At 42.1% G+C, this 14397-nt stretch overlaps 1 protein-coding gene across 4 annotated transcripts in view; it reads left to right on the top strand.

Annotated features, from left to right (window-relative positions):
- RNF214 (ring finger protein 214) overlaps positions 1-14397 on the top strand; it is a 48236-nt gene that overhangs the window by 863 nt on the left and 32976 nt on the right. For 2 of the 4 annotated variants that reach the window (XM_086679033.1, XM_086679034.1), the window contains exons 2-6: positions 1237-1361; positions 3563-4073; positions 4768-4827; positions 10224-10364; positions 12959-13098. In XM_086679033.1, coding sequence (XP_086535159.1) covers positions 1237-1361; positions 3563-4073; positions 4768-4827; positions 10224-10364; positions 12959-13098 — 977 coding nt within the window. Of the gene's footprint in view, positions 1-1236; positions 1362-3562; positions 4074-4767; positions 4828-10223; positions 10365-12958; positions 13099-14397 lie in introns of those variants that run through there. The other 2 variants (XM_086679035.1, XM_025928905.2) reach the window with 2 other exon arrangements.

The raw sequence follows: 14397 nt of genomic DNA, 5'->3' as shown, positions 1-14397 counted from the left end.
GTTGCCGTCTCACTGGCGGCCGCCGCAGGATTCCCTTGACACGTTCGACTTCCCACCCCGCGCTGCAGCTTGCAGCGCGCGGTACCTGCCCCGCTCCCGCTTGGGCTCCGGCCGCGGAGTTGCCCGGAGGACCCGTGCCCTGCGCTCTCGTTTACCGGGCACCGAGGACCCGCGACCCCGGGCTCTGTTGGGGCAGGCTGTTTGCACCCGAGGGTGCAGTAATGGCGATTTGGGCCCGTTCTCGCCTAGGAGCTTTGTATAATGGGGGAAACTGAGGCACACAGGGTTCCTGGCCTGTGACTCAAGTGTTGATAAAGCCCAGTCTCCATACTTGCCCTGTGCGCGCTTGAAAGTGCCGCGGGGGGGGGGGGGGGGGATACCTGTGATGCTATTAAGATAAAAACAGGAATTTAAACTAACCCTATGTTACACCCCCTAGCCGCCCCCCTTACATTCTCCTACCCCGCCCCCGCCACCTTTGTCTTCACTCTAGAGGGCCACGAGTTTGTCCTGCCTCACAAAGGATGACCTTTTGATCCAAAAAGGGCATCAGTCCTGGTTCTCTGACTTGGATTACCCTGTTTTCCAGCTTCTCTTTTCCTGGGTAGACTAACCAAGATTCTTGTACTTTTTTGTACCCTTGTAGTAACTTTCAAGAGTCTGTATTTTTCTCAGTGAGTGGTTCTGAAACATTTCCCATCTGTGGGGAGCACGCTGACAGTAAAAGCCGCTCCGATTGCCCGATACAGTATTGCTGTTTTTCCTCGCACACTCAACACCTCCAAAAAACTTCACTTAAATTAATGAAGAATGCTTTTAATGACTTAAAAAGTGGAAGATGTTATCGATTGTTAGGCCCCCAAGTACGTTCTTTGTAAATAATATGTTAAGGTAGGCATGTGGACCATTTGGAAAATTCTCACAGACTAGGCTGTTTTTAAATCACCGTATTTCTGCCAAAAGTGAAAAAGCTTTGTACAGACTCCTGTTTATATAAATGTGGTGATTGCCGAGGATTGATGTCCACGGGGGCCTATTGTGGCCAAAAGGATCTTTTAAAACCCTGCTACAGAAAACTCTGAAGCCTTATTTTCTTCTGGGACCCAACTTTTTCTTTGTGTTTCTTTTCCTGGGACTCTGTTGTATGGATGTTCTGCAGGGGGTGGGGGGTTGGGGGGGGGAGATACACTTGTTTTAACAGTTTGGAAACTTGTAGCCTGTAATTTGTTTCTGAAGGTACAGAGCATGATGGCGGCGGCGTCTGAGGTAGCTGGTGTGGTGTCCAACGCCCCCAATCCTCCAGAATCCTCTTCTAGTTTATGTGCTTCCAAATCAGACGAAGGTCTCCCAGACGGTCTAAGGTAATGTGTGCATACCTGACTGGGAAGGTTGCATTTGGGAGAAGGGCTTCTGAGATGGCTTCTTAGAGAAGCAGAGCTGGGCTTTCCTCTTTTTGGCTCCAGTGGCCCTGCACTAGATTAAGCACATCCATATGTGTATTTAGGGTACCTAACACAGCACCTGGTGGCCCTCGGCAGGCATGCTGAATATTTGTTGAGCAGATAGGTTAGAATACAGGGGATCAGACTTTTCCGAAAATGCAAATTTTTCACCACCCTACTTTACGTGGACTTTATGTTCATTTAATTATGTGTGTGTGATATATATCATACCTATGTGTATATCTACCTCTTATACCTATATGTTTTGTTATAGTTGTATATATTATCATGTTATCATGTATCATACCAGTATATTTGTATATGTTTTCTGTCTTACATAGAGATATAGATATGTACACGTATACATACATAAGGCACGTATATATCCATACACGCACAAATAGACGTATACGTATATCATCTACAGATAAATAGATTGCTTTGTCAGTGTGGCTTACTGCTGTGCGTAGATATTCTGCCTTCCATCTAAACTCTTGAGGGCTGGAGCTATGATTGCAACCTAGCATCTTAGAGCGCTTAACGCATAGTTACGCACGGTGTTGTACTAAATTGTATATTTCACCTCAACTCTAATTTTTTAAGCATACCTAGGACCTAATACAATGGATAATACTGTACTAACAGTTTTATATGTATTAACACAGTTAATCCTCCCAGCAGGAGGTGCTGATATTATTATTCCCACTTACAGGTGAGGAAACTGAGACACAGAGAGGTAACTTGCCCAGGGTCGCCAACAAGGAGTCAGGGTTTGAACCCAGGCCCGTCTGACTCCATAGTACTTAATAAATACTGGTTTACGTGAAGAGAGATTTGTTAGCGAAGGGGTAGTGGGGGCAACTGCTAAGTAAGCCTAACTGTAAACTTGGACCTTCATTTTATAAGTAGAATCAGCCACATACTACTAGGAGTAATACTAGCAGCTGAGGTTTATTGAATATTTACTGTGCCAGGCTCTGTACTCAATACTTTCACACGCATGATTGCCTGCCATCCTCACAATAATCCTATTAGGAGGGTAAGATTTCTGGTTTACAAATGAATTGAAGTAACTTGCCCAGAGTCAAACAACCAGTAAATAGCAGAGTCAGGATTTACACCCAAGATATACTGGACTATATGCCCAAATTAATAACTAAGTGTCTTCCCCCCTCCTCCACTCCCTCAGGTAACTCTCAGGAAGGAATCAGCCAGAAGTGTTTATAAAGGTTTTCATATCCCAAGATCTCTCAGTTTTATTTTGAACAGCCTGTACCTATTGAGAAAGGAAGGCACTGTGACCTAAAGCCTCAGTCGATGCTGGCTTGGGGTACTTACAGGCGTCAGTTGACAGAATCAGTTTTTTAAAAAAGAAGGGGCAAGGAAATTTAGCATAGATGTCATCATTCCTTGGTGAGAGACTTACTGTTCTGAATGTGAGATGTCATCATAAATCCGTTTTAAAGATCTCTTCAAAAAGCAATGCATTAAATGGCCACGACAAACAATAAAACAACTATCCCAGTGTTGTATGCGTGTGTACTTGTCTGGGGTAAAATTTCTACTGACAGCTTCAGTATGGGATTCAAAATTGTCTCTGCCCCAGACAACTTGAAGTGAAGACGCTATGTTCTGGAAAATTCTCGAAGAACCTAAGAAGTGGTTCTAGTCAAAGATCTATATAAGGAATTTGAAAATTGTTTTTGGGACATGTGAGAGTGGAATATTAAGTTAGTATTTTATTTATTAGAACATCACGTGTAACTAAGTTTGTACATGTAACTGAATGAAATAATGACGAGCATTAGGCTGTTTTATCGACGTTCCCTGAAGTTATTCAAATGGGATCTCAAATTTTTGGATCTTCAGAGTCATTTATGTGTGTTTATTGACTATCACTGGACGGTAAAGGTCTGTCTCCACAGCCCAGGTTCTTAACCACCTATCTAACCAGGATGAAAATTGCTGGACAAAGACTAAGTTCCATTTCTTTCTGATGATTTTGGGGGGCTTGTGTAGCCTAGCTTTGTTCTTCTCGTCGTTATGTTAAAGGTATTATGTATTTAATCCTCCTTAAGGTTGGGTGAAGAGAGAAACTTTTTGTCTTATGTCTTTGATAGCCCCAAAGACCCTGCACAGAAGCACAAGAACTCACCTCTGTCGAGTGTAAGTAGCCAAACGATAACCAAGGAGAATAACAGAAATGTCCATTTGGAACACCCAGAGCAGAATCCTGGTTCATCAGCAGGTGACACTTCAGCAGCGCACCGGGCGGTTTTAGGAGAAAACTTGCTAGCCACAGCCCTTTGTCTTTCTGGCGGTGGGTCTCAGTCTGATTTGAAGGACGTGGCCAACACAGCAGGAGAGGAGGGGGACACGTGCCTCCGGGAGAGCCTCCATCCTGTCACTCGGTCTCTTAAGGCAGGGTGCCATACAAAGCAGCTTGCCTCCGGGAGTTGTTCTGAAGACAGATCCCCACAAGCCTCCATCCTAAAGGAAGGTAGCAGGGACACAGGCTTGGATTTCCGACCTGTAGTGCCTCCAGCAAATGGGGTTGAAGGAGTCAGAGTGGATCAGGATGATGATCAGGATAGCGCTTCCCTGAAGCTTTCTCAAAACATTGCTGTACAGGTCAAGTATCAAGTTTCTATTACTAAAATGGAATTTGGGCTCTTTATTTGTTTACATATTTATCGAGGGTAAGAGACATTTCTTCATAGGTGGCGGAGAACTATTCCGTCTCGTTTTTTTATCGGCAGCTATCGTACGATTTTCACACAGTGCCCTGTGAGGACATCCTTCCGGTGTTCAATAAATAATAAAGCCAGGAGCCAGTATCTAATCATGGCAACTAGGAACTTTGTGACCTACATATAATCTCTTCCGCTGATTAATTGATCACAGTAGGTCATTAGCGTTCATATTTCCCATCTTTGTCCTTACAGGAGGAATCCTCGTGAATTCTCTGACCTCCATCTTAAGAACATTGCATCCTGCCTCCTAGTGATTGCTGTCTTTGTTGTAGGAGGAAGGATGGGCACAATAAGTTTAGGGGGCAAAATTCTTATGTCACACTCGAGGCTGTCTGTCAGTTCTTGGGTTTTGTTCAGGTTATTCTGTGGGATGGATGTTCAATGCAGTATAGAGGCCAATGTCTCCTTGCCAGACCTGCGGTTTTCTCGTTAGGAAGCCGATAAGGGGAAAGCAAAAAAGATTAGCTTCTTAGTTACTTGTGGCAGATTTCTAGGTAAAATTACTAAAGAGTAATTCTGCCTTTTAAAATGTCTCTGAGTATTTCTGAATGTGATTCTTTCTTTCTTTATAGACTGACTTTAAGACAGCCGATTCAGAGGTGAACACAGATCAAGATATTGAAAAGAATCTGGTAAGTACTTAAAACAGTCACTGTAAATATATGAGACCATTAACTCAGACTATCTGGAGTCCTATCATCTCAGTTAGAAATGGTACAGGAATCTCCTTTTAAAATCCCTGATGGATGGTTAGCTAACTTCTATTTGATCATTTTCAGAGATGGGATACATTACTCATAAAGCAGCTGATTGTATTATCGTATTTGAGAAATAGCTCTGTTTTGTTGTTGTTTATTTATTTATTTTGAGAGAGAGAGCGAGCGAGCGAGCAGGGGAGGGGCAGAGAAAGAGGGAGAGAGGGGATCTCAAGCTGTCTCTGCGCTGTCAGCACAGAGCCTGATGCGGGGCTTGATCTCACAAACCGTGAAATCATGACCTGAGCTGAAATGGAGGGTCAGACGTTTAAGTGACCGAACCAGCCCCAGCGCTCCTCTGATTGTCAGGGTCTGTTCTGAGGTGAGGACAGACCCTCTAACACTGCTTGTTAGAGTGTTCTCTTGAGCTCTGTAGAGTAAATCCAAACTCCCCTTTGCTCGTTTGCTCTATGTATACTTGAAGTGTTTTTTATGCCTCTTCCCCTCCCCTCTCAAGTCTGAATCTTTCCAGAAAAAACCATCTCCAGACATTTTTAACGTTCTTCTTTTCTTCGTGGGATACATTTTCTAGCCCTTCCGTCACCCTGCTTACTTTTCCACAGGGACATGTTCCATCTTATAAATGCTTTGAAAATGTGATCCCTAAGAGCTAAATGCAATAATCCAAATACAGAAGAAGTAATTCACAGCACAGTGGGATTCTCGTTCTCTTTCGTGCCAGACGCGATTTCTTAAGCTTACCTGTGGCAGTCTCCTCACCTTTTGAGCTTTCCATAAAACATCTGTCAGGTCTTTTTCTGGTGTATTATTGAGTCATATCTTCCCTTTTTATTCCTGGTAATTGGTTTTTTAAAACCTCAAGAGCTGCCCGTGAATCGTTGGGAAAATGGTCTCTTTGAACTATCCCTGGCATTTTGTGGCAAAAACTTCCCTTCCGTACAAGTGTACGGATATCAAAATATGCATTTTTCAAGAGGAAGGGTGAGGCTGGGAAAGGCGCCCTAGCATGGGAAGAGGTCTTAGGGTGATACGTGTTAGCTGAGTGGGGAAGAAAGAGGAAAAGTGCTTGCAGCAACCAACTAGATAAGAAAGTGGATATTTAGTCAAGCTGAAGAAACTGAAGGGCAGATGGAAGGAAGGAAGTTATGGGAGCACATTAACCAGATGAAGCGAGTAGAGTTTTCAGATAGAGAGTAGCAACTTAGGCATTATTCATAAGAGGCGGGTAAGGAGACCCTACAGATGAGCAAGCTGATGGAGGCGTCCTGGGGGAAAACTGAGCTAGAAGAGAGGCTCCAGGGAAAGCGGGTAGAGTTCGCCGTTTCTTGAGCACTTATTCTAAGCACTTTCATCCAGAGTATTTATTTTGTCCCCACTATACAACAGTTCCGATGTCTATAGCAATCCAAGGGACCAGCTAAGTTATACAGAAGCTTTAGCATCAGTCTGAAGCAGGAGCAGAAACCATGAAGCCATTGGGCCATAAGAGGCTGGGAGTTACATTTTGCATGGCTGTGTTCTTTCGGGTGGTGGTGTGGCCCATGTGCTTTTAAAAAGGCAGTGGAGCTAGGCATTAAGGAGGGCACTTGTTGGGATGAACGCTGGGTATTTTATGTAAGTGATGAATCACTGGGTTCTACTCCTGAAGCCAGTACTGCACTGTATGTTAACTAACTTGAATTTAAATAAATACGTTAAAAGAAAAGAAAAGAAAAAAGGCGACCATTATTTTCTCTGGGCCAAAAAGCCTCAAGCTTAGTGGTTGTTCACAATTAAGGAATGATGAAAAATTTATATGCTTTGACCCATTTATCCCACTTATTTGAATTTATTCTCCCCAAATAACTAAAAGTTCAGTAGAAGGCAAGAGCTGTGTAGCCAATGGTATTCATTTTTTTTTGTTTTTGTTTTTAATGGAAACAACCAACCCTTGAAAATGAACTATATGCAACGCGGAAAATAGTTCTGATATAATACTGAATGAATTAAAGCAAATGCAAACCATCTACATGATAACAACAATAACCATGGAAAAATATGCCTGCAAATGGCCTCATACAGATAGTGTCTTCCTGGAAAGAGAGAGGTCACAGCAGGAGACTCTTCTATTGGTAAACATTAAACAAATCAGGAGATCAAAGTGTGGGGAGCTGGAAAGGGGTAGAAGCGGAGGTGCATCTGTTCATTCTGTGTTGTCTACGGAGCGGCCAGTGCAAGTGCTGTCGAGGACCTCCCTCCACCCCCTCACGTTTCCCAGCCTCAGTCACTGGTGTAAACCGTTGTGATATTTGTCATGGCTACCTGTGTTTTTATCCTGTTTATCTTTTTATTGCAAAAAAAAAGTTCTTTCATATTATTTTTGAAAAAGAGAGAGAAAGAGAGTACGAGCAGGGGAGGGGCAGAGAGAGAGGGAGACAGGATCCCAAATGGGCTCTGTGCTGACAGAAGACAGCCCAGCCCGATGGCAGGACTCGAACTTGCCAACTGTGAGATCGTGACCTGAGTGCAAGTCGTATGCTCAACCGACTGAGCCACCCAGGCGCCCCATTATTCTGCTTTCCTTAATGATGTTCTCGGAATTGACTTTAAATGTGATCTCTCTTTTTACCTGGTTGCGTCTTAAGTAATAGTGATGTTGTGTTAGTTACATTTTTAATGCATGTTGAAATTAATATAAAACTATTTTTAAAAGACAGTGGAGCTAGGCAGGTGTTAACCTTGGTGGCAATACAAGAAACTTGGCTCCTGTTTTGTTTCCCTTTTTGTGCATTTATGGTAATGTCCCACTGCCTGCACTTGGAATTGTAACTTCTGATCCTTGGAACCAATTAGCCACCGATGAAGCAAAGTAACTTTGGCCTCTTACAAAGATGATTCGGATCGAGTAGTTTACTATGTACCTTTCAGCTCTCTGGGTGCATAAATAGTATGTACCTTCAGCCTTCTTGCCATGAAACTGGTGGGGTTTTTTGCCATCCTGAGTTGTTCTAAATATGCATTGTGGACAGAGAAGGTACCACAAAGAAATAAAGGGAAAGAGCTGTGGTTAAAAAAGAAAAGATTCCTCTTATCTACCAGTTGCATATTGGTCCTTAACCTTTCTTTAACTTTTCTTGGGTTAAAGTCCTCTTCCAGAATGTAGTTGGTTTTTTTTGTTTATTTGTTTTTGAGAGAGAGGGTGCAGGTGAGTGAGGGGCAGAGAGAGAGTCCCACTAGGGGCAGAGAGAGAAAGAGAGGATCGGGGCTCACCTGAGATGGGGCTTGGGCTCACCCAGTATGGAGCTTGAACTCACAAACATTATGACCTGAGCCAAAGTCAGATGCTTAACGAACGGAGCCACCCAGGTGCCCCCAAAATATTTTGAAGACATTAATTCTCATCTCAGAAAAATGTATCTCCCTCCCCCACCCCAACTTCAGGGAGTTCAGAGATCCCTGAGGCCCAGCCATAGACCTCCGGTTCAGAATCCCTGTAACTGTGTGACAGTGAGGCGTCATCTGAGGAGCCTTAGTCATGTTTCAGCACCTGGACTAAGGACTAGCTCATCACAAAGCTAAAGTTCCATCTTGAGGGCTTATTTTTTATTATCACAATGTGATACGTTTTCCTTCATTCCCTTCTTTTTTTTTAAATTTTTTAAAATGTTTTATTTATTTTTGGGGGAGAGACAGAGTGCAAGTGGGGGAGGGGCAGAGAGAGAGAGAGAGAGAGAGAGAGAGAGACACACACACACACACACACACACACACAGAATCTGAAGCAGGCTCCAGGCCCTGAGCTGTCAGCACAGAGCCTGGCGTGGGGCTCGAACTCACAAACCATGAGATCATGACCTGAGCCGAAGTCAGGCGCTTAACCGACTGAGCCACCCAGACGCCCCTCCTTCATTCACTTCTAAAACCTGTCTTTTCTTTGAAAATAATTATCTTTTTCTTTTTAATTTTTTTACCATTTATTTTATTTAAAAAAAATTTTTTTTAACATTTGTTTTTGAGAGACACAGAGAGACAGAGTGTGAATGGGGGAAGGGCAGAGAGAGAGGGAGACACAGAATCCGAAGCAGGGTCCAGGCTCTGAGCTGTCAGCACAGAGCCCGACGTGGGGCTCAAACTCACGAGCCGTGAGATCATGACCTGAGATGAAGTGGATGCTTAACCGACTGAGCCACCCAGGCGCCCCGTAAGGTTTATTTTTGAGAGACAGAAGGAGAGAGAGAGAGTGCGTGCGCAAGTGGGGAAGGGGTGGGGTGGGGGCGGGCAGAGGATCTGTAGCAGACTCTGTGCTGACGGCAGAGAGCCTGATGCAGGGCTCAACCCATGAACCTCCACAAGATCATGCCCTGAGCTGAAGTCAGATGCTTAACTGATTGAGCTACCCAGTGCCCAAAAAGAGTTATGTTTTAATGAACAAGTTCAGTTGAATCCTCTTAGTTTAAATTTTACATGGGCTGCCTTACACCAAATCTGTTTTAAATTGACCGTCTTTTAAGTTTTAGTGTCCCTTTGAAAGGTCACCATCACTTTTCTTGATTTATGGGTGTGGGGAGGCAGAACACTGCAGTTCTCAGAAGCCTTAACTTCTACTCCATTACGTGAGAGTTTATTGATTGGCCCAATCTGAATACCGTGTTCCTCAGACCCCTTTAGTGGATCTGTCCATTTTTAGCACTAGTGACCAGTAAGGAATCCTATTTTCTGGATGCATTCTTGAGTAGGTGATCTGTTTTTTGGTCTTTGCCCATTCATTTCTTCTTGCTCTGATAAAATGCCTGCTTCCTCTTATTCCCTAGAGCAGCGATTGCCAAACTTTTCTGTAAAATGTCTGATGGTAAATGTCTTAGTTTTGGGGGCTCTATGGGTTCTGTTGTAACCATTCCATTCATTGTAGTATAAAAGCAACTTGTAAGCCATGTGGGTAGTTCCTATAAAACTTATTTATAAAAGCAGACAGTGGCTGCATTTGGCCCACAGGCCATACATTGCCAGACCCTGCCTTAGCGAAGTGTTGTGCGATAGAATGTCCTGTAATGATGGAAATGTCTTGTATCTTGTGCCATCTAGTATGGTAGCCTTTTGTTATTTGTGGCTACCCAGTACTTGGAATGTGGGTGGCTAGGTTACTGAGGGGCCGTATTTTTAAATTCTCTTATCTTAAATGATTTTAATTTATAAAGCCACACGTGGCCAGCCAGCAGTTAGAATATTGGATTGCACATCCTAGGGCTCTGCACAATGCCTTGAACGGGCATCTGGTGAATGTTTTTTTGCAGTTAGATCAGGGAATTACACTTTCCTTCTCTTGTTACAAATAGGACAAAATGATGACGGAGAGAACCCTGTTGAAGGAACGTTACCAGGAGGTCCTGGACAAGCAGAGGCAAGTGGAGAATCAGCTCCAAGTGCAGTTAAAACAACTTCAGCAAAGGAGGGAAGAAGAAATGAAGAATCACCAGGTATTCTGTTTATTAAAATTGTCAGTAAGTAAAGCTATACTTCCTAATCAAACTTTAATTTTGTTTCTGAATTAATAGAAATAGAAGGGCAGTATTTATCTTTTAACGGTTGTCTTAGAATTTTAGGGATCAAAAGAATTTCTGAAGGCATCTTGTTCAAGCTCCCACTAGTATTTTAGTTCAGAGAAAAAAGTTATTTACTTAACATATTTTGATGACACAGTTGACTGTTTACCTGGAAAACCACGTGATTAGACTCTTATGTTACATTAAAACATACAATTCTAGGTAGATTAAAACTCTATGTGTGAAAACTGGAAAAAATATAAATTAGAAGAAAGTTTAGGAGCATATTTATGAAACCTCAAGTTGCAAGAGGTCATTTTAAGCCAGGCAGAAAACCCAGAAGCCATAAGAAAATGAACCAACTGTATTATATGTAATTTAAAACTTTTGATAGGGCACATGATACAAAAACCAGTCAGAAGATCAATGTCAGACTGGGAAAATGTTTGTGGCACACCTGATGAACAGTTTAATATCCATATCTGTGTTCTGAGACTCTTACACATTCATGGTAAAAGTCAGATAATCTAGAGAAAAATCAGGAAAGGTTATTGTATAGCTTCCTATTGCTCCTGTGACAAATTACCGTGAATTTGGCAGCTGAACATGACCCACATTTATTACCTCACAGTACTATAGGCCAGAAGTCCAACCTGGGTGTCACTGGGCTAAAATCCAAGTATTGGCAGGGTTGTATCCCTTTCTGGGGACTTGGGGAGAGTACCTCTCTCTGCATTTCTAGCTTCTAGAGGCTGCTTGCGTTCCTTGACTTGTGGCGCCATTCTCCATCCTCCAAGTCAGCAGATTTCCATCTCTGACCATTCTTCCCTAGTCACATATTCATCTGATCACACCTGGGAAGGGTTTTCCACTTTTAAAGACCTGCATGATTAGGTTGGCTGTATCCAGATGACCCAGGATTATCTCCCCATATCCAGGTCTTTACCTTAGTCACACCTGCATAGTGTCTGTTCCCATGGAAGGTAGCATATTTGCAGGTCCCAGGGATTAGGTTAGATTTGATTAGATGACCATGTGGACATATTTTGGGGGGGGGGGGTGGGCTATTATTTTGCCTACAGCAATTATAAATGGCAATTCACAGAAGAGAAAAAGCAAGTGGATAATAAACATATGAAAAGAAGCCCAACCTCACTGGTATTCATTCATTCATTCATTCATTCACTCAGCATTTTCTGAGTTCCTGATCTGAGCTCTGCAGATTTAATGGTAAAGAAAACATAGTCTCTGCATTGAATGCTTCTTTGAGTTGGAGGAAGCAGACATTAAAAACAGTAAAGGATGGGAGTTAGGAAAATGCTCCCTAAAATTATTAGATACCATTCCTCTCTCTCCCCTCAAGAGATTGGTAAAAATGAAATAAATTGTCAGGGTGAGGAAAAATGAACTCTTTTCAGACATTTGTAGATGTATGCATTGTTACAGCCTTTTTGGAAAAGTTGTTAAGAATCATCAGTTAGGGGGCACCTAGATGGCTCAGTCGGTTCGGCACCCGACTTAGCTCAGGTCATGATCTCAGTAGCTTGTGGGTTCGAGCCCCGTGTCGGGCTCTGTGCTGACAGGTCTGAGCCTGGAGCCTGCTTGGATTCTGTGTCTCCCTCTCTCTCTGCCTTTCCGTTTTCACACTCTGTTTCTCTCTCTTAAAAATAAACATTAAAAAATTTTTTTTTAATTAAAAAAAATTATCAGTTAAAACTTAAATGTTCTTTGACCTAGCGATCGTATTATTAAGTCTGTTCTACAGAAATAAACGTTTTTATATGAAAACGTAGACATAGAGTATTTATTGCAGTATGGTGTGTAGTTACCAAAAAAACTGGAATCAACTTAATGGACTCTTAGATGGTTGGATAAATTGGATATATACATATTATGTCTTATGCAGCTATTTTTAAGTTAAATCTATATTGACATTGTGTTTACATCAAGTGGAAAAAAGGATGGCAAATAACATGTATAAAATCCTCTCATTTGGAAAAAACACAAAAGCAAAGAAATACATATTTAAGTATACATGTGTTTGTGTAAGAACAGAGAGAGATGTGAAAGCCTGCTCCAACATCATGTTGCTTATGGGTGGAATTGGGGTGGACAGGGAGTGACCTATCACTTTTTTATTATTTGATTTCTTACTACAAATGTATACATACATGTATGTATGTATGTATGTGTACATGTACAGGCATTCTTTTCAGGTGTTCATTCAGCCTTTACCCAAACACGAGTAATGGAGAGGTTATTCCCTCAGAAGGCAGTAAATTCCATTTTTGAACAGTAGGGATTGTTAGAAATTCTTTGTCCTACTGAGTTGAAATCTACTTTATTGTAACTTTCTTACATCTAAATACTGGCTTTCTGAGCCACTCATGAACCAGATTCCTTCAGTTCAAGTTGAATTTACTAAAGTCAATGTGTTAATTTGTGTTAGTTAAGAATAACCTTCAGACCAAAAGAACTGATTTGTTTCCTTCTTTATTTGTGTGTGGCTGTAATTATGGGGGACTCAGGAGATATTGAAGGCTATCCAGGATGTAACAATAAAGCGAGAAGAAACAAAAAAGAAGATAGAGAAAGAAAAGAAGGAGTTTTTGCAGAAGGAGCAGGATCTGAAAGCTGAAATTGAGAAGCTCTGTGAGAAGGGCAGAAGGTAAATGATGCTGTTTAGAGTAGAACCCTGCACGTATGTATATATTTGTGCATAAGTAGCCAGTTGTGTTTATGTTCCTATTTCCTTTTCTTTTGGTCTAATTCTTATTTGTTTTTTAAAAAAATTTTTTTTTCAACGTTTATTTATTTTTGGGACAGAGAGAGACAGAGCATGAACGGGGGAGGGGCAGAGAGAGAGGGAGACACAGAATCGGAAACAGGCTCCAGGCTCTGAGCCATCAGCCCAGAGCCCGACGCGGGGCTCGAACTCACGGACCGCGAGATCATGACCTGGCTGAAGTCGGACGCTTAACTGACTGCGCCACCCAGGCGCCCCGGTCTAATTCTTATTTGAAAAACAAGTGCACAAATAAAATCCTGTAATGACTTCAGCGTTTTCAGCACCTTGTTTTAGATTCAATAAAAAAAAAAATTTCAGATTCAATAATACCTTAAAATAATAGCAGCTGCTTGTTGGGTCCTAAGTATGATCAAGATTTTGAAATGCATCTAACAACCACTTCGCTTGTTTTGAACCTGGTTCTTCAGAAGTTCAGGGTATGGAAGTACTCTCATTATGTTATTCACTAAAACAGATTTCAAACAGTAACATCGTAAGTAAGCTGTTTGGAGAGAATTATTTAGTGGATCTATGTTCTCTTCTGGGCATTGTAGTAAGAACAAAGTAGGTGTAGAATTTGGTCGGATTTTCAGTTTTCCAACTTTCTTAATGTTGAAATAAAAATAACTGCGAACACTGATGATTTTATTTAAATTGTAAAATGCGCTTTTATTTGTCACTAAAATCTTGGCTTGCTGGTGAGTGAAAAGTAGCAAGCTCATCGGTTGAATCATTTTTCCAAGCATGAAAGATGGTAACCGTGAAAGGTCAACATGAAAAAGCACATTTGGGAAAGAGCCTAAGGATCAGTCTGTTTTGTTGACACTCGAATGATGGATGGTTACAAGTTGGGTCGGTTGTCCGTGCTGATCCATGTGCCAGCAGTTATGAAGAGTGTGCTGGGACCATAACGCCATACCTGGTGTTGTTAGTGATCCAAACCGCTGCCACTACCTGTTGACAGCATGGCCTTTGTCATCGTCTTCACGGTCTGCAAGGGGGAGGAGGTGAAACACATGTGATGCGAGCAACTCAGCAGCAGACGTCTTAGCAAAAGCTAGGAAGGGGAGTCTGTAATTATATTCTAGGCTCTGTGAAAGATTTCCTTTTGCTGTGTACTCTACGCTCTTAACATATTTCTGACCGCTTTCTTTACCTTCTGATTGGATAGCCCCGGAG

Source organism: Puma concolor, chromosome D1 (genome assembly GCF_028749965.1).
Source record: "Puma concolor isolate L17-30 chromosome D1, mPumCon1.1.hap2, whole genome shotgun sequence".
NCBI classification, from domain to species: domain Eukaryota; kingdom Metazoa; phylum Chordata; class Mammalia; order Carnivora; family Felidae; genus Puma; species Puma concolor.
The sequence above is the reverse complement of the archived record's forward strand: the minus strand, read 5'-3'. Positions and strand labels throughout refer to the sequence as shown.